This window comes from Molothrus aeneus, chromosome 5, assembly GCF_037042795.1.
Source record: "Molothrus aeneus isolate 106 chromosome 5, BPBGC_Maene_1.0, whole genome shotgun sequence".
Taxonomy (NCBI): domain Eukaryota; kingdom Metazoa; phylum Chordata; class Aves; order Passeriformes; family Icteridae; genus Molothrus; species Molothrus aeneus.
In genome coordinates, this window is record NC_089650.1 from 25,747,317 (window position 1) to 25,768,872 (window position 21,556).

Sequence of the window (21,556 nt, forward strand, 5' to 3'; positions counted from 1 at the left end):
TTCCCTGGAACTGGAGGAATTTTTTTATCTAGGTTTTTGTTTGTTTGTATTTGGTTTGTGGTCGTTGTTGTTGTTTTCAAAGTACTGCAACAAAAACATGGGACAGTGAGAATACACTGTGCAATCTCTTGTAATAGGTTATTGAGTATTGCTGTTAGACTGTAGGAATAGCAAAGGAATGACACCGGCATTGACTCAACTCTTCTCTCCAGAGGCTGCATTTTTCACTTTGCATAGTGTGTAAGTATAAGGATTTGTCTTGGTTCCAGCCAGGACAGGGTTAATTTTTGCAGTACCAGGGGGGCTGTGGCTGGGAGCTGGGGTTATTCTACACTACCTCATTTTCTGGGCTCAGGGTCAGGGGATCCTTTTGGCTTATGTAGCATGCACGTGTAAATCTGCCTCCCTTCTACCCTCTGTCATTAGTATTGTTCCTGTTACTGATCATTTTCTTATCTCATTGCTGTTTCCAGTAAGTTGTTCTTATCTCATGATCTTTAGTTTTTCTGCCTCCAGTTCTCCTCTCCATCCTGCCTCAGGGGAGGGGAGGTGAGGCAGTGGGAGAGCAGAGCATGTTTTCCAGTGTGTCAGTGGGAGAACTAAATTAGGGAATACCATTCCTAAACCAGGGTTTATGCAAATTCTTGGGGAATTTGTTAAACTTCTCTGAGGAAAACAGTGTAGCCATTAGAAGTAACAGGAGCTATTTATGCTGCTCCTGCAGTATGAACTTGTACAAAGTAACTCTCTGTGCCTGAGCCAGCTTTGCCAAACGGGATGGTCACCAGGATCTACTAGCCCGGAACCACTGTTAGCTTCATGTTTCTGTCCCCAGCCGCGGCTGTGTCAGCAAGGTGCTCTCTGACGTCAGGGAGCAGGGGAGGTTCATACAAACCAGGTAAGACTAGGAGGGCAGAAAAAGGGTAATGGCAGGAGGAGGAATGATGGTCAGCACTTGGTCTGTGGGCTACCTTTCCCAGTTGGTCCCAGGCTTTTTGTGTGAAAGCTTATTTCCTGTCCCTTAAGCACCTTCTCCTGAAAGAAGGATTATTGGGTTATCATCCTTTTTAACATGTTTAGTTTTTTAAAAGTATCATCACCCTCAGAGCTGTTAAGTGGTGCAGTTGAAGTGAAAATCCTGAAGGCTGTGTGGAGGTGTGGCAGGCACTGCACAATCAGCCTGCCCCTGGCCTTTTCCTGCTTCCCACAGGTGGGAAGGCGACTGGGAATCCTCTGGCCCAGGGAATCCCCCTCCATTCAGACTCTGTAGCTGCTGGAGTTTAGGCCAGTCCCTACCCTCCCCAGCATCATCAGAAGTTATGTTCTACCTTCCTGTTCCTCTTCTTCCCAATTTCAGGCTGATGGAAGTGTGCTGTGCTGACCTGCAGGGCTGGAGCTGCAGCACTGCTTCTCATCTGATGCCCCTCTGTGTCTTACACTCCATTCCTTGCATGACCTTGCATTGTTACCAGCTGTGTTTGCTTTCTTGTAACCATTTTAAAGTACACAATCAAGCTAACCTCCAAATGCTTTTATTCTAGATAAACCCATACAAACACCAACATGTATTTGTCTTTTGCACTTTTTTTAACCATTCATTTTAAACAACAGATTAACTTCTGTACAACAGGAATTACTTTACACATTAGTAAGATTTGACTTCAAACTAGATGACTGCAAAATAATGCTCTGTAAGCTAGTGTTAGAAACACGCTGTTTGCCATAGCAGTTTGCCTGTAAACATGGAAAGTAAGTTGAAGAGAAGTTTGCTTTTCATTTCTGAGGATGCGATTAGAACTGTTGTGTTGCCATAATACCCATAATAGTCAGAGGTGGTTCTTTTTCTCTGTGTGACAGTAATGGCAAATTGCAGATACAGAAGGTGTGCCAATGTTTTGTATGCTGACCCAAACCTACCAAAAGAGCCACAATCACTTAATTATACTTCACATCACTTAGTGAGATCCACTTGATGGGTTACAAAGTCCCAGTATGACTTAAAAATGGTTTACTAACAGAGTGACACTGTTTAGGAGGCTTGAATAAAAGGCAATAATCCTATTCCAGGCTGTAGGTAAAGCTACAGGGCCTGCTTCAACACATACTTAATCTCTAGAAATCATTAAAGCTATTGTAGCAAACAAGCAGTAGTACAAATACAGAATAGGACTGATTTTCATTTCCTCATCAATATAAACACATATAGTGAAGTTCACAGGATCAGACCCACGCAAACAGATTATATTTTACAGTTTTTCAAGCAGAAATGTTGGAGTTGTCTTTTCTGCCTGTACAGAAGGTTACTGTTGAACAAAACTATCACAGTTCATTTGAAAGCACTGCCAGCAAACACCTGAAGCAGAAGAGAACTAACTGGAAAGTATAATCCACTCCTGCCTCTCCTTCAGTATCAATTACTGTGCTTTTTCTATTTATTTGATGCTGCTTTAAAAGGTTAGATTAAGAACAATAAAAATCAAGCCCTTACGTGCAGGTATTCCAAGCTTAAGTGCTAGTCAAGCCATGGTCCACTCTTTTAGGACAGAGGGCAAGATAGGTTAGAGGTGTGTGGGGTTTTTTTCCAATTAAAATTGAACGTATCAAAATACATTGTGCCAGGCACAGAACTGCTGAAAGTACTGCAACATTGTAGTGCAGTGTCCTGAACAAAGCCATACATTCCATCAAGTATAAAGTGTAAACTTAATAGCAAGTGTAAGACTTGAATTAAAAAAAAAACCAACAAAGCCATCACAGTATGGGTTGGTTGGTGGCTGCCCTCTCAGGTATGCAAGAGGAACAACTTGTGCAATCACATGGTAGGGAAGGGGCAGACCAGCAGGACCCCGTTTTGTGTTTGCTTTTCTCCACATTAACAACCTGCCTTGCTTCTGCCACTGGGATTGTGCCTGGGGCCAGCTGCCTTTGTGACCAGAGCAGGCGGCATTAGCAACCATGCCTGAGCTCTGGGGCTCCTCCAGCTCAGCACCATGTGCCCCTCTGCTGCCTGGGAACCCTGTGCAGCCAGCTCTGGCTGCTCACAGCCCCAGCACTGGCTTTCTGTACCAAACCTGGGCCACCTGTGCCATTCACAGCCCATGGCACCTTTCCCACTGCCAAGGCAGGTGACAGCTCTTCCCTCTCCTGTGGGCCACTGTGCTATACCACTCACCTGCAGTGGTGGATCCCTCCAGAAATGTATGGAAATGTATCTCCTTGTCATGAATGCCTTACCTCAAATCTAAGGGCACGTGACAGCCTCAGAACATGCCTCCTGTGGCTGAAGCAGAGTCCAGGCTGACAAACCCTTTCAGCTCTGTAGGAGGAGGGTAGGGTTGTGCTGGTGCTGTAGCAGAGCCAGAGCCATGGCTGCTCCTCTGTGGCTTTGCTCAGAAGCCACTGCCCCAGCCCCAGCCCCATCCCAGCAGCACAGCCTTTCCATGCAAGTGTAATGGACACCTTTCTTCCAAAATGGCCAAGCCTCAAAAAACCCCAGCTGGACTAAGGCAGACAGTTACCCCTCCCCACCCCAACCCCAGCAAGTTTGTATCAGTGTCTCAAACCCCAGTCTTCCTGTTCTTAAACATTATTAAACCAACCTTTGAGCTGACCCCCCCCACATGCTGGCTTTAGGTCTGTGAGGCCCTTGTACACAGATGGCAAGGCTGGCCAGGACCATCAGCACTGATGCATGGGCTGATCATGCACCTGAGTACAGGTTTGTGCACCAAAGTGCAGCCATGGGCAGCTGCTTCATCAAATCACAAGTGTCCTGATGCAGTGCAGTTTCAGCTGTGAAGCTGCTCACAAGTGTTTCACAGCTTATTTAAGGATGGAAAGGTCAAAAATGTAAACACAGACTGATGGTGGCTGAATGCCCTTCTCCAAAAGCCTCCCCTCACTTCTTCCCCTCAGTGGTTTGCTTCACTTTGGACATGGAATTTCTAACCTAACAAAGGTAAGTCTGCCATGTGGCATTTCGCCTTCCAACCTCAGACCCACTGTGTCTGCTGAACACACTTATCCTAAGTGTCACTTTGGTGCCAGGTTGTTGTTGGGTTTTTTTGATGTGTTTGAGGTTGATTTTTTTTGTGTTTTTCTTTTGTTTTGGTAGTTTTCTTTTTTTTTTGTTGTTGTTGTTTTTTTGGTGGTTTATTTTTTCTGAACAAGATCTAGTGAACATTTGACTGGAAGGAAGGAAGGAAGCTGCAGCTGACCCGTATTCTCACCCTCACAGTTTGCCAAGCTGCTGAAAGGATGTGGTGAAACATCAGCTTTTTCTCTTAAAAAAAAAGAGGTAAGCAACTTGCAAGTTCACATGGGCAACTCTGAACTTACAGTGTATTTTACACATCTCCTATGACCTTATTTTAAAGTAAGCAAAAAGCTTACTAGATGGTACTTTTCAACTGAAGGGTTATGTGTGCTCAAGTACCTAAAAATGTTGACCCTGCCAACATTAGGTTCACTTTCACATGCCCCTGTGTGAATATGTAACCATGCCCATATTTCACTCCCAATCGTCAATTACGTGGAATGGTCAGAGTGGAGAAGAGTGTCCAAATGTTTCAAACCCTGTACATAAAGTCAGTCAAAACAGTTTTGGGAACAGTAGCACTAATAGAAAATCCTCCACAGTGGTGCTGTGAGTCAGTGCTCTGCTCAATGCCATTTGCATTTTTTCTTTTCATCAAATAAGGCTTTTACTTGCTGGAGCTGTTTCTGGACTTCTTCAAACCCCCGTTCTCGCTCGAGTTTGCTGATAATCTGTTAACAATTAGCAGAAGAGAGAATAATTGTTTTTAATGCTTATTTTACTTGCTATTTTATAAAGCCTGTTTTTCTGTACTCTAACAACTACTGACAGAAAAATGCATTGAGTGCCTGCTTATCTGTAAACATTGTTTTCAGACTTTAACACTTTATTTTGGTAGTTTTCCCTTCAAGTCATTCTGATCACAGGACTTGCAACACTTCCACAAAAGAATGAGTGAGCCAAACAAAAAAGTCAAAACAAACCCAACACATGCTCATCTCTCAGAGTGTGAGGCAAGGTCAGTGCTCCAGCTTTTACCCTACAGAAGATTTGCAAGTGATATTTTATTTCTCTTCTTCTGCCCTATAAGCCAAGGGTAATAAACTGCCTCTTTTCCTCTAACTCACCCACTTGGCTCTGGCCCAGGTGATAGAATGGAGCACTACTGCTGTCTGAAATCTCTGCTGGCAATGCTACACAAGGACAGGTCTCAGTAAACAATGAAAGAGATTTAGCTGCTCCCAGTCAAAAGCCAGAGGGGGAAGAGCAGAGGGAAGATTTCCTTCTAAGGATGGGCTATGTTTAGCCAGTACTAGCTTCAAAAAAGCAAAAATGGGCACTAAGACTAGAAAGTACACTGAATTCTCCTGTATCAATCATTTTAATGAGCTTAATAAAGGATGGTGCAATTTTGAGTATGATCCCAAGCTTGTTTCAGGAGGCAAAGATTTGATGCTGAATCCAGGTAATTTGGGATGTCAGAGATCAAAAGTGGTAAGCCAGCTAACAGGTGACTGAGAGCTGGATGACTACAGCAAGTGCTGGTGCTTGCTGCTGAGGATGAAATAGAGAAAGGCCTGGTTGCTGGGAAACCCAGACAACCTGCTGGAAGCATAAGGAGGCCTTCAGGCAACACACCCCAGCTGGCTCTTATCTGAGTCCCTGCACAGGCACACGCAGCCTCTGTTAAGGATGCTGAACAAAATGGAGTGGAGAATCCTATCATGCAAAGTGGAGGACAGGGATTTTCTTAGAAAGCAGCTTAGAGGTAGCCTGTGACTAAGAACTTTCAGCTGAGAAAAGATTTCTTTTGTTAGTAATAGCAGGGACTGGAAACTATAGCTGTTTCTTTTTAAGAGAAAGACTATTAGAGGAGGGAGAGCATTAAGACAGCTATGATGGGAAAGGGGCAGACACCTCTTGCTTTAAGGCTGTGTGCTCCACTGAGGTGTTTGCACTGACTGTGAAATCAAGAGCCCTGGTGCTATAGTCTAATCTGATTCTGAGCCTCCAGGGAAATGGAGCACATGCACAGGAGTTGTGACGGGCATTTGCAGAGACTCTGCAAACACAGTAAAACAAGAAGCCTTGGCTATATAGGAACTTCCTCAAAAAGTGCAGGGAAAATGTTATTGCTACTGTCTCTGTGCAATGCAGCAGTGACAGTAAAGGGCACTGACAAAACCTTTGGCCTGTGCCCCCTCAGAGGGGTGGAGGCTGCAGCGCCCTGGGGGCTGCGCTGCTCCAGCCCCTCCCAGCTCAGCGGCAGCCACGGCTGCATTAAGGAGGGGCTGCCTTGGGAGTGGCACCCAGCAGGTCCTACAGCAGCCCAGCCCTTGGTTACTGTGTTACCCCACATTAAGGATTCAGCTGAAATTGCAGGTGTGCTTACCTCGTCATAGTATTTCACTATGTATTTGTAGATTTCAAACAAGGCCACTTTCTCATTAAATTCATTTTCATGTTTCTAAAACAGACAACAGTTCTGGTCAGATACTTCTCCTTTAAAAAAAAACAACAACTTAACATGAAAGCAAATGAAGTTGCTGCTTCTCAATCATACCTTAGATTCCTGAGCTAGAAATTCTTCAACCTCTGCAGTGGTCAATGGAGGCAGATCCCTGATGGCTTTGTAGTATGCTTTCACCTCCTTCTTGTAGAGAGGAATGTCCTTAGCATAGAGAAGTTTATTTGTTGGTGCTTCCTTAAAAGAAAAAAATTGAAGCCTTGTAACTTTTCACAGCACAGATTTCCTGAGGTTCCACCTCCACGCAGTTAATTACATCTAATTGTGTCTGCGTGACTCATTTTTCTTTGCTGCACTTATATGCAAGGAACCAAGATTATAAAACAAAGATGCAAACCAGAGGCAGGATTTCACTAATAGTGTATTGTCTTTCGTGACAATTGCCATGTAATTATTTCTATTGACATCAGGATTGATGACTTTTTGTCCCTCAGACATATTTTTCTTTCTCACTTCCTCCTTACAGATCCCTAGATCTGAAAGATTATGAAAGCTGAACCAAAGGGTCTGAGGCCAAAACCCAATTTACGTACAAGATACAGCAGTAGTGCTGAAAGGAAAGATCCCTGGCAGTGACACACCAGAGAGTCTTGTTAGGTGCTGTCCTGGCAGAGGTTCCCCTAAGTCTCTTTGGTCCCTACTACTCCTTTCCCTCAGGGGTTTGAGAGCATGGAGAGCTGGCTGCCAGATGAACAAAGCCAAAGGGATTTTTCTTCACCCCAGGACTTCAACAACCCAGGTCAGCATTAGCCTATCCAGGAGCTTTAGGCTTATTTGAGGAAATAAGTGCTGATGCTTGTGATAGAAGCCAAAGCCCCACCTGGAAAACTGATTTTCAGAATGTAAAAGTGGGTGCTGGTAGTTTCCTGTTTAAGCTCTGGGCAATAAATGACATAACCTTGTGTTATGTTGTCACAAATGCTTCTAATGTGTGATGAAATAATTTAAATGTTTGTTTTCTAAATGGCTAAAAGATGTCTCAAGATTCAAGCCTAAAAATCATGAAGGTAAATACATTTTAGTACTAAAAGGTAACAAGATGTTTGCTGCATTGCAAACCTTTATCAGGTTTCAGCACCCCTTTTCAAATAGCTAACAGGAGCTGTTGTTTCAACAATTCTGCATAGTGGATGTTAAACACAGAAACCTAACAACCATGCTCATTTGCAGTTTTTCCATCAAGGAAGTGATGTGATTAGCTTTAATTTACGATACTTCACTCCTAAAGTAAGAGAAACAAGCACATTAATTGCTATTTACCTTTAACAGATAAGCAGTTGGATTAGATCACATAGGAAATTAGTCCATTTTAATATAAATTTTTTCAGGCTAAAAAGTTTCTAGCCTGTTTTTCTCAGTAGTATGAGCCTGAACAAAAACTTCCTGCTTTGGTCCAAAGAAAAGGAAAATACCTGGGGAAAAAGGAAGTATTTCTGATCCCCAGAGTTCTGGACACCATACTAAAGAATTTTTGAATGTAAGATTCCTGAACTTTTTGCTCCAGCAAATAATTTTGCATATAAAAAGGGAGCAGCTAATACATGTGAAAGGAACTGTTTCACTCTTCAGAGGTCTTTCAGTATTGTTACAGCTTCCACTAGCTTATTGTGAGTGTCTTCTGCACACTGGTGTGTGGCAGACAAAATTTGGACTACTTATCAAATAATGTTAATACTTTTAAGACCTTTGTTTAAAACTTCATTAGAACCTTACAATTTCCATCTTCTTGCCACCTATTGTGCAGAACTGAACTGCAGAGAAAACAAGCAGCAGTTAACTATAAATAAGGCATTCTCATAGCTGTATCTGTCTACTGGTGAATTCTTCAATCTCAGGAGACAGAGCAACGAGGAATGGAAACCCAGCTTAATTAGGCCCTTGACAATTCTGCCCCCAATATCAGCAGATCCAGAATTTCATCATCTTAATCATTATACATTTGAAAAAGACATTGGTTGAGCAAGTAGGAGAAGACTGGAGGGGCAGCATTACCTTCCCCAGTGTCTGTTCTGCGAGAGAAAAGGCATCCATGAAGGCCTGTGCGATTACAGACAAACAGCCATCTATGTGTGAAGTCTTCTTAATGTCAAAGACAAACTGGGGATTCTTCAGTATGTTCACCCAGAAGCGAAGAGGAAGACTAGACAGGAGAAAGAACAAACATCTTTCAAATCAACCACTCAAGTAGCACAACTGCTTTAAAATGGTCCTTAATTGCAACTGCAGTCATGGAACAAAGCACATTCCTGGCTGCTTCTTCACGCTAAAAAAAGGGTCAGGGAACAAAGGCTACAGAGCAAACACATCTGTCAGGCACCCAGCTTCAAATAATGCTCCCAATCTGCAGCTACTTCTTTCAGAGTGTGAAGTCGGTGTGCAGGCTGCATAGACCTGGAAGCTCTGATTGTGCTGTATTGAATCAATACACTAAAGTTACTGTTATCCACAAAGCCAAACCACATCTTATTCTTCTGCTCACACCTGACACATTTCATTTTTGCAACTATGTGTTCAGAGAGCACACGCACCCCTGTGTATATCCCATGGGCATACCTGTTGGTTTTCCATATGTGAACCACATCAGGATCAGTAATTTTTTTACTCTCAGCCTGGGCATCCAAAAAGTCAAAAAAGTACTTGATGGCAACAGGTGCTTTATTGTTGGGTAAACTCCAAATACTCCTGAAGAGCTTTTCAACAACTGAATGAATTGCCACCTAAAAGTAACAAAGTTAATATTTTGTTACTATTACACAAACAAAGAATAGGATGTTTTACCTTAGAGAGCTGTGTGTCCCCCTAGACAACCACACACAGAAAATTACCACATGCTTGTGGCAAACATCAAGGCCGTAGGTTATTGGCAAACAGGACAGTAACAAAAATGAATCTACAACACATCACAATGAGCTCCTTCCATAGGTCACATGTCCTGTAGCTCTGTTACAGGAGAATCATGGTGAATTCCGTGATAAATCACAGGTGGGAAGAACCACTTGGGCTAATAAAGACGACATCCACTCTTATGATACTGTTGCCACTGTTGCTAAAAGCATTTGAAGTTTGTGACTGGAATTAAGGGGAGGTGAGAAAAAAGCAGTTTAGCCACTTTCCTAGGGCAGTGGTCTTCCAGGTGCCATCTGTTGACACAAGCTCAACACATGTGCTCATCAACACTTCACAGCCAAGTGGCACTGGCACTTGATCTAATTCTAGAATAACAGCTTTGGGTGCTATAAGACACTAATATTAGAGAGAAGAACTGAAAACTGGATATTTCTGATACATAAGTGAAGATATTTGGCTCATTAAAGGAAGGGTTTGGTTGCTGCTGGACTCACTGACATAATCACAGAGTATTTATAAGTAGAGGCAAACAAAGGAAAACACTGTTTTGTGCTTTATTTCTTCACATCTGTTCTGAAGCTCAGTTCAGCCCAATCTTCTCTTGACAAGAAGGATTTAATCATATCCCAGGGCCTTGATGAATTCTGGCCAGTTCATTTCATGGGGTAAACTCGGAGATTGTGACTGTGTGCATGTATGGGAGAGAGGGGAGCAGAGAGAGAGATGGTGAGATGCAATTTCCTTTAGTGCACAGCCTATCATGAGAGGAATTTCACAGCAAAGAATATCACAGCTCTGTTGTTCAGGGCAGTGTCCTACTTTGGAGAAGATGATTAATTTAAAGCCCTTTAAAAGGCCTGTTTCTAAAAAGCCTGATCTTTTCTTCTGTACCTCAGTCTTTCACCATAAGACATTACTGGTTTACTCCAGCGTTTCCTGAGGGCTCATGTCAGTTTTCACAGGTAATGAGAAATGACCAGTCTTCACTCTCACTTTGGGGACTGTCCCAAATTACTTCAGATGCTATCAACAGCCTAATTAAATAATGATAGATAGACTTTTAAATGCAAGAAGGCTATAATCATCATCCCTTCAGGCCTCTTGCACAGCTCAGTTTTGTGCACCCATGAATATTTTATGCAATATGCTGTTGCAAAGAGCTTTCTAACCATTTGGAGTTAAGTCAGAAACAAGATGACGTTACCAGAGGGAGTGAGCAGGACTTACTCCTAAGCAATGTACATTCTATAAATTAGGTACTTTTAGTATAAATCCTAAGGACCTTGCTTTTAAAGTTAATCTAGTTATTTTGAATGCCTAATCTGAAACCATAACAGATTATTTCATTTTGTGGGCAGTATCTTGTGAAACTCGGGCTTCAGAAGTTGTCTCTAAGGTGGGCAAACGCTAGAGCAGAATGAGGAGATTGTTGACTGAAAGCTGTCATTCCAGAGGGGCTCATTCTCACTCTATGGAACTCTGTGGTAAAACTCACTTTCCATAGGCTAAATAACAACCTTTTTCTTTCACCTGAGAAGAAGGTTGTGCTTACTAAGGAGATACTATGTGTAATCAGACAATTTTAGAACTCTAGTATTAGAAAACCTGAAATGTGTCTGTCTTTGCAAATGGTCATCCCCCATAGTTAGCGCGGTGATTTTTGTATGCTACCTTTTCATTTAACATTTGATTTACACTCAGGAAGTCTGCACTACTTCTGGTTTAGTTTGTGTTTCTGTTATGTCAAACTATCCAAGCCAACACCAGCCCTCCTCCAAAATAAAGCCTTTACAGTTTACCTTGGTTGACAGAAGTTTTGTGAGATACATTTCTTTCACTTTGAATTTTTGCTTTCCTTTGTGACCTGCTCCCTTCACATCTTTGTTTGCTTCTGAGTCTGGTAAAATCTGTCACAGAGAGATTAGAGAGATTACATAGATCCAAATACAGCTCAGTATTAAATCTACCACTTAGCAGTGGAATGGTTCAACTCACCAAATGACAGTGTTCATCTGAGTAGTCCACATCTAAACAACAAAAGCAGAGAGCCATTAATGAAACACGCAGCTAAAAGCTTGTGAGTTCTGCTGGGCTCTGGGCCGTGCAGCAGGGTGCATCCAAGATGCCAAACAAGCAGAGACAGTGTCATCCTTTCCTGCCTGAGTGTGGGGGAAGCCTCTGAGAAATGCACAGGCCCTGTGCACCTCCCTAGTGCCAACCTGTAGCTTGGACCACTATGATACAGCATCCTTTCTGCTGCTGGGGTAAGCTGGCAGCAATCCCAGCTCCTCTGAAAGGAGGACAAGATGAGATGATTGCAGGGGTTTAAGCCTCTAGGAGTGCTGAGTGCAGGTGGGCTGAGGTCAGGCTTGAACACAACGGCCGGGAACAAACCACCTCAGCTTTGCTGAGGGAGAGATGCACATCTCTCCTAACTTTGATGATAAGGAAACACATGTTAGGAGTGTGCTTCTTCATAGGGACTACAGAAAGTTCTACCCTCATCCACCAGCTGGGTCAGAGCAACCTGCATCACAGGGTTAGGTGAGTTGAACTGGCCCCCTGTAAGGACCCTTTATCTGCTGACATGCTGCTCAGACAGTGAAGTCAAAGCCTTCAGAAACACACTCAAGAGAATAAGGAAAATTACCAAAAGGTGGGGGTTTTATCATTCCTGCTTCTGGACAGTGCAGCACTATGGCTGTGATGCACAGCTCTGGGCACCAGGCAGAGAGAGTTGTTCCCTCTGTGTCACCTGGACTTCCCTGTCCTGCTTTCCTGCCTATGAGCCTGTATCTCTAGGCAATAATTTGCTGAGGACTGTAAGCCCTTCTGTCCTTCTTTCCTTTGCCTTCTTTCTTGCTTTTAGGCCCACTGTGCCTGCCAGAGGCCCAGAGCTGGGGCTCTTCATTTGGCCCAACTTTATTAAAGTACCAATTCCTCCGACCTCCTTTTGCCCAAGATACAATCAGAGCTCAGTTCTCTGCATTCCCAACCATTCTGCACAAAAGTTTAAATGGGTCACAGTGAGTTTGTTACCTGATCGGGTATTTGCCTTCTTTTTGAAGACCTTTATGGTTGCTCCATTTGAAATCTGAAAGAAAAAACAAACATATCATGATGAAACAGACGTGCTTAGAATTCACAAAAGCCTCAGTTTCATTTCCTCTGTCCCTCAGCCCATGGCAGTGCAGGACAGCCCAGCCTGCTTTGTTCTCACCACAGTGTGCACAGCCTTCAGCAGGCAGCCAGGGCTGGGCTTTCAGGCACAGGCAGTAGCTGCACCTTGTCAGCATTACCCAGCCATGTGGGAAGGCACCTCTTCCAGTGCACCAGCCTTGAAGACCTTTCCCTTCCTTTGATTTTTCTGGTTCAGCCCATACGTGGACATTTTAATTTTCATGTATTGCTCTGTGCTGTTTCTTGCATCCATTTTTCTATAGATTGCTCAGGTTAAATTCTCTGCACCCACTGCAACAGAATCTTATGGGAAGGTGAGGCAGAGAGGTGCACACAAGGGTGAATTCTCTTCTGCTCCCCTTTTTTTCAGCTCAGTCTCTTCTACCTATGTCCTGTGGAGGGGCCATTCTGAAGGTTTAGCCTGGTGCTCCCAAGAACTATTTTCAAACTGAGCAAAATATTTACACACCATAAGACCAAGATCCGTATCTTACCATCTTGGGATTTCTAGGAAAAATCAACCTCCTCCTTCCCTGAATTTATAGTGCTGCCAGGATGTTACTCATTATCTTTAAAACAAACTGGCAAGCCATGCTTTAATTGTCAAAGAGTAACTAAAAAATGGCTCCCACTGAGAACTACACCACTGCTCTGCTATCAAATGTTGAGTCTTGCCAAGTGCTAGTGTACTTGCCTCTATAATTACAAAAACAACCGGCCAGTTCTAGGAAGGGATCTCTGCCAAAATAATTTAAGTGTTTTTTAAACCTTGGCAGCCAGCCTGGTGTGAGAAACCAGTTTAAACATTAAGATACTCTATCAAAAGCTGTGTCTTGTGCCAAAAAAATCTGCACTTACATTTGCTCCTGGAAAGTAAATGCAATCTATTTTATGATTTTTTTTGCAGAGATTCCATCTATCATACAGACTTTCAGAACTATTTTAGATAGCACAGAACACTTGAAAACCACACTACAAATAGGAATATGCTGTAAGGCTAGCTTGTGAGGGGATACCAACACCCAGACATTCCTCCTACTTGGCTCTGGAGACAGATAAACAGGAACAATGCTACCCAGCAGCTCACCCCCTCCCAGAGCAATGTGGGCAACATGCTGCCTCCATTCCTTCCCCAAGAGGTAGGGGGGCAGCTCAGTGCTGAAATGTGTTGACTTCTGTCCTCAGGGAGATGGCAGAGCTCACAGGGAGAACTGTGCTTCCCTCCAGGAATCTGAGGCATTGCTGCAGAGCAGCCATGACCAAAGCCCATACGCTAGGTTTTATTTTTGGGACAAATTATGCTTTTAGCAGTAAGTAGACTATGCTTTCCCTTTATCATTACTGCAGCAGCCATACTTGCTGTTTCTTACAGTATGATCCAATTAAAAAAAAACATTTAAAAAAACTCCTTCTTTTTGCATCTTGCTGTCTAAATCACTTTTTTTGTGGTGGGCTGCTCCCATGGACACCTGAAAAAGTTTTTGCTTTGCCAGTTGCATTATTGAGGGAGACGAACAGGGAAAAGAGAGATCTCTTCCAATCCAGACAACATGGAATACAGCTACTTTGCAAAACAGAAGACATGGTAGTGTGGCTCTATGCCTCTTGCTCCCCAGGCTTCCTGTCCTCACTGTAATCCAGTCCTTGCCAGTGAGCTCCCAGGATTACATTCAGTTTTGCCTTATGAGGCTCTGCCTGCTCCTGGAACGTGTAGTACTCTTAACAGCTGAGAAATTGGAGATCTGTGACTGCACAGCAGATCTGAAAGTGAGTGTCCTGCTCTGTTCTTGTGTGGGGAATGAGATGTCAAGATAATTAGCAACTTTCTTATCATGGCTTGTGGTTATTCTCATGGAAGTGATAGTACAGACCTCATAAATAAACATATTGATAAACCTCCTAGGAGCCAAAAAATAGAGCAAGAGTAGCACACAGGCCAGAGGCATAAGAGAGTCTAACAGAACAGTGGATTTTTTTCTCTTCACAAATACTACACAAGAATGCAAATGCACCATTCTTGCATATTTTAAAAATCAGTGTAGAAACTAAGTCTACTTTTTCAAGATTGATTGGTGATTTGGGACTCTCACAACACAACCCTCATGCTCCAGTGTCTTAAAAAAGTTTGATGGTACTTCCCAATTTCCAACATCTGGTTACTTTCTAGCATTTAAGACTGGTAAACAAAAAGAAAAATTCAGGCTTGCCACAAAACTCAAGGCATTGTTGAAATGTAAGTTGGAATTTCTCAGGCAATGTTACTGCCCTCACAGAGTGTATGCAATGTTCCTTTTTCTTGCTATCTAGACACTTTTACATTCCTTTTTGCATCAATATACATACAAGAAAATAAACTAGATGTGCTAATGGCTAATACTTGCCACTAAGCCACTGCCTAAAATACCACTGAGCTTTTGCCTAAAACGTACATTATTTTATCAGTGTCAGAAAATGTGAACTAAACTATGGAAGAGACATGCAGTACAATTTCCATAAGGCAGCTGCTAAGCTATAATTAGTGTAGTTACAGCTTTGCAAAAACAACTGTGCCTCCTACCTAACTTGCATCTGCAAGAAACCCTTGCCTGCAGAAACCTCAGACAAAACAAGGGCTGGGACAAAGATACCCACGGATGACAGAGACCAGTGGAGCAGACTTACCTGCCATGATGTCTGACACCCATGAGCCACAGCTTGCCATGAGCTCCAGGCATACAGCAGCTCCAGGCTGCTGGGGAAAGCAGGGAGCACCTGCAATAGCTGCCTGTGGTAAAGAGGGCAGGCACTGCTGCATTGGACAGAAGTTCCAACACCTAATCTAATTCAAATCTACACTGACCTGTGCTGTACAGGCTCAAACTGCAACACTACAATGCCCTAATTTGTACAAAATCTCTACAAGTGGAGTGGAGGAGATCACACATTCACCTATAGACAAGATTCAAGACAGGCACAGGAAAAGCCACTGGATGGTGACTCAGGACATCTGGGTACACTGCTGAACCCCTGTGAGGTGAGGAGAGCATCAAATGCCTACAGAAATCTGTAAAGTGACTCCAAATGAGCTTGCTTCAGATCTAAGCAGCCTTGTTCTCTGCCCAGGCTACAAATTTCTGCTAAAAATCCTTGTTTCTCTATAGATGGCACAGTATTTGCTCATGCAGACAGCAACATGTTCCGTGTTGGCTCAGGTTCCTCAGCACCATACTGCACTGCACAGCACAGACCTATGGCAGCAAAACTTCTAAATCAATAAAAATTTATGAACTTGTTAAGAGCCAGACTTTCAAATTCAATGAGGCATGAGGAAAGACCTGTAAAAGCACTCAGCATGATAGCCTCCATTTCCAAAATCTATCTGTAAGCATCACATGTGAACTTCCATATCACCTGAGGCCAATCACCTGCTGCACATTTTCCTCCAACATCTCACTCTCTGTTTTGACTGGTGTCACTGAAAACTCCTCGGAGAGGAAATGCTGCTTGCTCTGCTGTCACAGTGTGCTACTACCAGGAGGGCTCTGCCACCAGTTGCAGTTTTGTGTGTTGTTGCAATGATGGACAGATTATTGCAGCATGGCAAACAACTGCTTTACAGGGGCAACTGGAAGCAGAGGGGAAGACATAGTACAAGTGCCAACAGCAGATGGAAGCAGAAACAGAGAGAGAGAGAAAAAGGCAAGGAGACTGACATAGGAGGTATCAAGAAAAAAGGGAGAAAAGCTATCAATCCTTTTTATTCTGACTTGCAATGAGATTTCAAAAGTATCAATACTGCCTGTTCAGATAATCAAAATATGAGGCAGGATGAGGTAAACAGTTGCTCATGGTGCAACAAAAACTCAACAGCAGAGACTCAAAAAGACCCAAGGCAATGTTCGTAGCTGGAAATCAGATTTTGTTTTAAATGAAATGCTTGACACAATTAACAGTTCACCTGGTATGTTTGAACCAAGCAACCCTGCAACAAGGAAACCTCTGAAAAGTAACAGAAAACATGACTCATTGGCAAGAGTGTTGTGTGCCACACAATTCTTTGATGATGCTCAGCTATGACTTCAAGCTGTGCAGATCACATTTGAGAGCTGTGGAGAAACATCTTCTCAACTCACTGGTCTGGCTTCTGTGCTTACCTCGTAATGGCCGATGGTATTGAGCTTCCTTATCCCATCATCCATCACCTCTGAGGAGCCATCAATATCTAACAATTCTCTTTGCTGCTCCTCAGACACAAGTTCTGCAGTATGATAGCAACAGAAAACAATTACACCCCAATGGCATTCTCACTGTACCGACATTTGTAAAGAAAAACAACACCCAACTATTTTTGGACCAGTGACTCTCAACTGAGCTACCTCTCTCTATCCTTGTGCTAGGTCACATGAAAGTGGTTTTGCACTCCCACACTTCTGATTCCTTTTCTGGGGTGACAGCCTGGGTGGCTTCCCTTTCAGCAGGTTTTGGTGCTTCACTCTGTGTTGGTCAAGGCAGAGTTTTTGGAGGTGCTTTCACCTAATCACTATTCTGCTGCACAAGTGTGTCCTGCTGTAAAGGTTACACTGGGACTAGAAGAAAGGTTCCACAAGCCATTTCTAAGAGATCACTAAAATGAGCTGTACAAGACTGACACAGTACTTGTGAAGGGTGGTCAGGCCCTGGTACAGGATATAGGCATCAAGACATCAGATATGAAAGTAAATTATGGGCACTTGCCAACACAGAGTCTGAGATGGTGAGGAAGTATCGACATTTTAGGGAGTGTGACAAATGCCACCAGTCCAGGAGGTGACAAATGCCAACAATATAGAGTGAGTTAGGTTTCCTACTAGGGTACGTGGGAAGTGGTATGTGGTGATAGCTACAGACCTTGGGCTCTTGAAAACCCACCAAGGAAATGTGGTTTGACTCATCTGCTGGAACAGCCTTATTTACATCTGCAGATATTGTAGGTGACTTTGTGAGTCACGGGCAAATTATTATATAAACCAAGTCTGACTATAAATAAGATTTATTTGAAGGCTCTTCTGATCAAGGGCAATGTAGGCCTGTAGGAAGGAAGAAGGGGAGGTAGGAGGAATAGTAGATAGGGACTAAAATACTTGATTATCACGATATGTCATCTTATCCCCTGACAAAATGTAACAACCAACCAGCTGCACTTAGGTGGAGGGCCTGCCACCTTGCTTTCCCCAGAAAAGGAATAGAGAAATTCTATACACATAATAAATAACACATCATTGTTAATTGCAATGCTGACATCCTTGCAGAAGTGAAGCAGATATAGCTCCAGTGTTCTAACTGGCAACATAAACAAATCTAGTGTTTGCTTCAAAATTCCTCACAAAAGCTATGTTCTGTATGAACGCTGAAAAGAATCAAAGCCAAAGGTAGGTGTTCCTAATAAGAAAACTCCACAACAGACCAGTAAACTCCATGAAAATACAGCATAGTGACATTTTCTTACCAAGACCAATTTCATCCAGCTGAAGACCATAGAGAAAGCCATTCTTATTGAAGAAAGCCTGAAGGCTCTTCTCCTTGGCTTGGCCTATGGTGTCACAATCCAGAACATTAACTTGAATAGTTTGACAGGCATCTCCACTCTCGTTTTCTGGGATTTTTTCAAAGATAATGTTCAGCGTCTGGGGAAGGAAACACATGTTATTCTGACTTATAGGGAACACCTGGCATAGGAAACCTACAAACTCCAGACAGATTTTCAGCACCTGAGAGATTTTCAGCATATTTATTATTAAAGTTGTTTCAAATTAAGATTATTTGAAGGAATTACACAAAGAAGCATTTAGAATTCTTCCTGTTCATAAAATGAATAATAGATATATATAGCTATGTATTTCCAAGAGTATATTTTGTCTTCTGCTTTTGTGCAAATGTATTTCAGTGAATTACCAAAAAACAAGAGACGAGGAAGAATTACAATGCATGCTCTAAAAAAAGCAGGTCTTTTATGTAAAATGAATGCCTTAACAGCAAAACTGTAAGTGACAAGAGATCTGATAAGGTTGCTGAGTAAGCAGTCATGGTAAGCATGATTGATTCTGAGTGGCTAGAAAGCAGTGTTAAAATGCATATTTACACCAGCAGATTACGCTGAGTGCCTTATATCCCACAGAAGGTACAGCTCCCCTGGAGCTGTCAGTGTCTGTCTGTGCACAGCCCTGTCTCTGCAGGCAGCACTGACAGGGCTGCCACAGAAGCAGTGAAAATAGATAGTATCCAAAGTGGTACAGATCTGCACAGAAAAGTGCATTGTGTCCCATGAGATGTGATTTCAGCTCAAACACCCATGTCTGGTTACAGCACCCCTGCCCTTTAGCTCACTGCTACTCTTGGCTGGGACACAACTCCTCTGCTGGGCTGCACACGAGCTGAATAGGGGCTGGAGGGAGGTGCCAGTGACACTGAGTGACTATCCCCAGAAAATGTTTTTTTTGTCAGGTCATATTTCTGATCAGGCAGATCAACTGCTAGAAGGCAGGAAATAAGGGATGAGCACAGAATTGCTAAGTTGTAATTGTAATTGCCACGAAATAACATCAAAAATTTCCGGTGCCACAGCCTGCTCTGTGCAGTGAAATCGCTGTCCAGCTACATGGACACAGATGTTCTGCTGGAGATGTCTTGGGACAGGAGTAAAACAAGTGTTTTAGATGCCAGCACTTGATTGCAAGTGGCAAGGAAAATAAATGTACTCAAACCATTCTGGCTGCTGAACAGTTGTGGTATAACATTTATCTTCTGACTGAAATGAGACAACTCTATGTGACTCTGAAGGACTGAGCATTAGAACAGGAAGCAAGTAAACAATTTTTTTTCTCTGCTGTCATGTGAAAGAAAGAATTTCTGTCCAGGTTGTTGCAGGGACAACTTTTCTATCTTCTCAGAAAAATAGGTAGTTATTAATAGTTGTAGAATAGTATTTTCTGCTTATTACCCAGCAAGAGTGGAAATTACAACATGCTACTAGTAAAAAAAAGTAGTCCAAGGCAACAAAAATTAACTTTACTGTCTCTACAGAAGCAAAGGGACTATTAAAAACAGGGTTGCAAAACTATTAAGATTATGATTTAAGAAAGAATAGGATGTAACTGAAGTAAGAGGGAACAACTTAATCAGGACACTGAGATGTTTAATTGTGAGGAAAATGAGTCCATGGAAAGGACAGATGGAACAAGAGACAAGGATTTGTGGGAATTGCAGAAGGAGAAGCAGACTGGACACCACACCAGACCTGCCTCAGGTTGGGATTTCATGCAGAAAATTAATAAAAAATATATTGGCACAGCAACAAGGGAGTCATGCTTGGTTAGGCCCACAGACCAACTGTACAGACAGCAGTTCTGTCCTTGACTCTCATTGCCCTGAAGTCATGGTCTTGTAGGATTAAAATGTGGACAGGGACTAACTGTATTTTGTCCTTGGAAAACTCATTTTAATAAGTCTTTGCTCCTTCTAGTCTCTGAACTGATCTTTCTGAAGCAGCTCCTTCCACTTTAACTGATGTTGATTTGGCTCTATGTCCTTGGAAGCATTCCTTCCTTCAGATGATCCTTTCCTTCTAACAATATTCCTACACTGCAATATTCATGTTCCTGCTCCTGCTTCATTTTCCACTTCTTTCAGACCATCAAGAGGAACTGTCTATGTCTCTTCCTCCTTTCCTTTTCAGCATATACTCTCACACAGGCTGCACAGGAATGTGCAGCCTCTTCAGTCATTAGCACATGAGAGCCCTCCCATTCCTGCTCCACTCGCTGTAGGATGACAGGACTGTGAAAAGAGAGAAGTCATCCTTCATGTAGGTGGAATACAAGTCATGTGTGGACTCCTTAAGTGAAAGTATCCACAGTGTGAGGATAATAGGAATGCTTTATAACTCAAAGAAGTGGTCAGATGGGAAAGAATATTTAAACATGTAAAAGTCTCTAAGCCATGAGAGCCAGATGGTTTTGCTGATATGATTTCCTGCAGAAGTTAATCTCAAGTGATAAAGCAATTGATGGGGAGCTAGGAAAGCCAATTATTATTAAGCTGTCCCTCTGCAGCTGAAGTTTTCATAAATCAGATTCCACCTGTCTGACAGCACAGTCCCTGGCTTTAGGAACCATTAATCAGAAGCCGACAGTCACAATCACTATACTTAGACACATATAGTGTAGAACTAGAAAAAGAAACAGAAGTTATTGTAAAATTATGAAAGCCCTTTTATGATCAGCTCTGGAGGTCAGAAAATATATGAGAAATCAGAGAAGAACATGTGAAAGTCAAAAAAATATCATCAAGCCTTTTTCTAAGCTCTCTCACTTTGTGGAGGAAACAAAAATACTATTAACTTAGCAAAAGGTTCAGGAGAAAATTATAGAAACTGGTTCAGGCTAATAATATCTAGAGATGAGACTTCACACACTAGAAATCATGACAGTAAGACAAAGTCACAGTACTCTTCAGAAAAGCTTTAACATGGGTTGCAAGAATTGTTAAAGGCTACTTAAGGAGAAGGTGGCACCTGCAACTACTTGTATAGAACTAGCTTGGAACCTAGCTACAAGACAGGAACAAACCTAAAAAAATGTATTTTCACCCATGCAGTCACAGAAATAACGACATTTGATGACAGTGTTTGCAGATGGCTTTTCAGATTTGTAGTTTCCTTGAAAATTAATTTCACACAATGAATTATTTAGCAGAGCTATAAATAACCATAGCAGATAATAAATGAGATGTGGTTTAATAAAGCAATGTGATAGTATCATATTTTCTTAGAAATAAAGAACAATAATCTGGGCTATTCAAGGACTCTTATTCATTACCCTATGCATCAGCTATGCATCTGAACAAATCATATTTCCATTTATCAGATAGATGGAAAAAACCCCAAAAAATCCTCTTTTGATTGGTGAAAGTTGGGCAATTTATGTAAAGAGTCAGTACCAGGATGTACCACA

The 21,556-nt window shown here is 42.4% G+C and overlaps 1 protein-coding gene across 1 annotated transcript in view; it reads right to left on the reverse strand.

Moving 5' to 3' along the window:
- Nucleotides 1-1,516: 1,516 nt before the first annotated feature.
- Nucleotides 1,517-21,556, reverse strand: part of PLXNC1 (plexin C1) — a 71,224-nt gene continuing 51,184 nt past the window's right edge. The window contains exons 22-31 of the mRNA XM_066549755.1: nt 18,055-18,232; nt 16,724-16,827; nt 12,450-12,504; nt 11,406-11,437; nt 11,210-11,317; nt 9,117-9,280; nt 8,556-8,703; nt 6,600-6,740; nt 6,429-6,503; nt 1,517-4,767 (exon numbers count right to left, since the gene is read on the reverse strand). Coding sequence (XP_066405852.1) covers nt 4,663-4,767; nt 6,429-6,503; nt 6,600-6,740; nt 8,556-8,703; nt 9,117-9,280; nt 11,210-11,317; nt 11,406-11,437; nt 12,450-12,504; nt 16,724-16,827; nt 18,055-18,232 — 1,110 coding nt within the window. The 3' untranslated portion in view covers nt 1,517-4,662. The remainder of the gene's footprint in view (nt 4,768-6,428; nt 6,504-6,599; nt 6,741-8,555; nt 8,704-9,116; nt 9,281-11,209; nt 11,318-11,405; nt 11,438-12,449; nt 12,505-16,723; nt 16,828-18,054; nt 18,233-21,556) is intronic.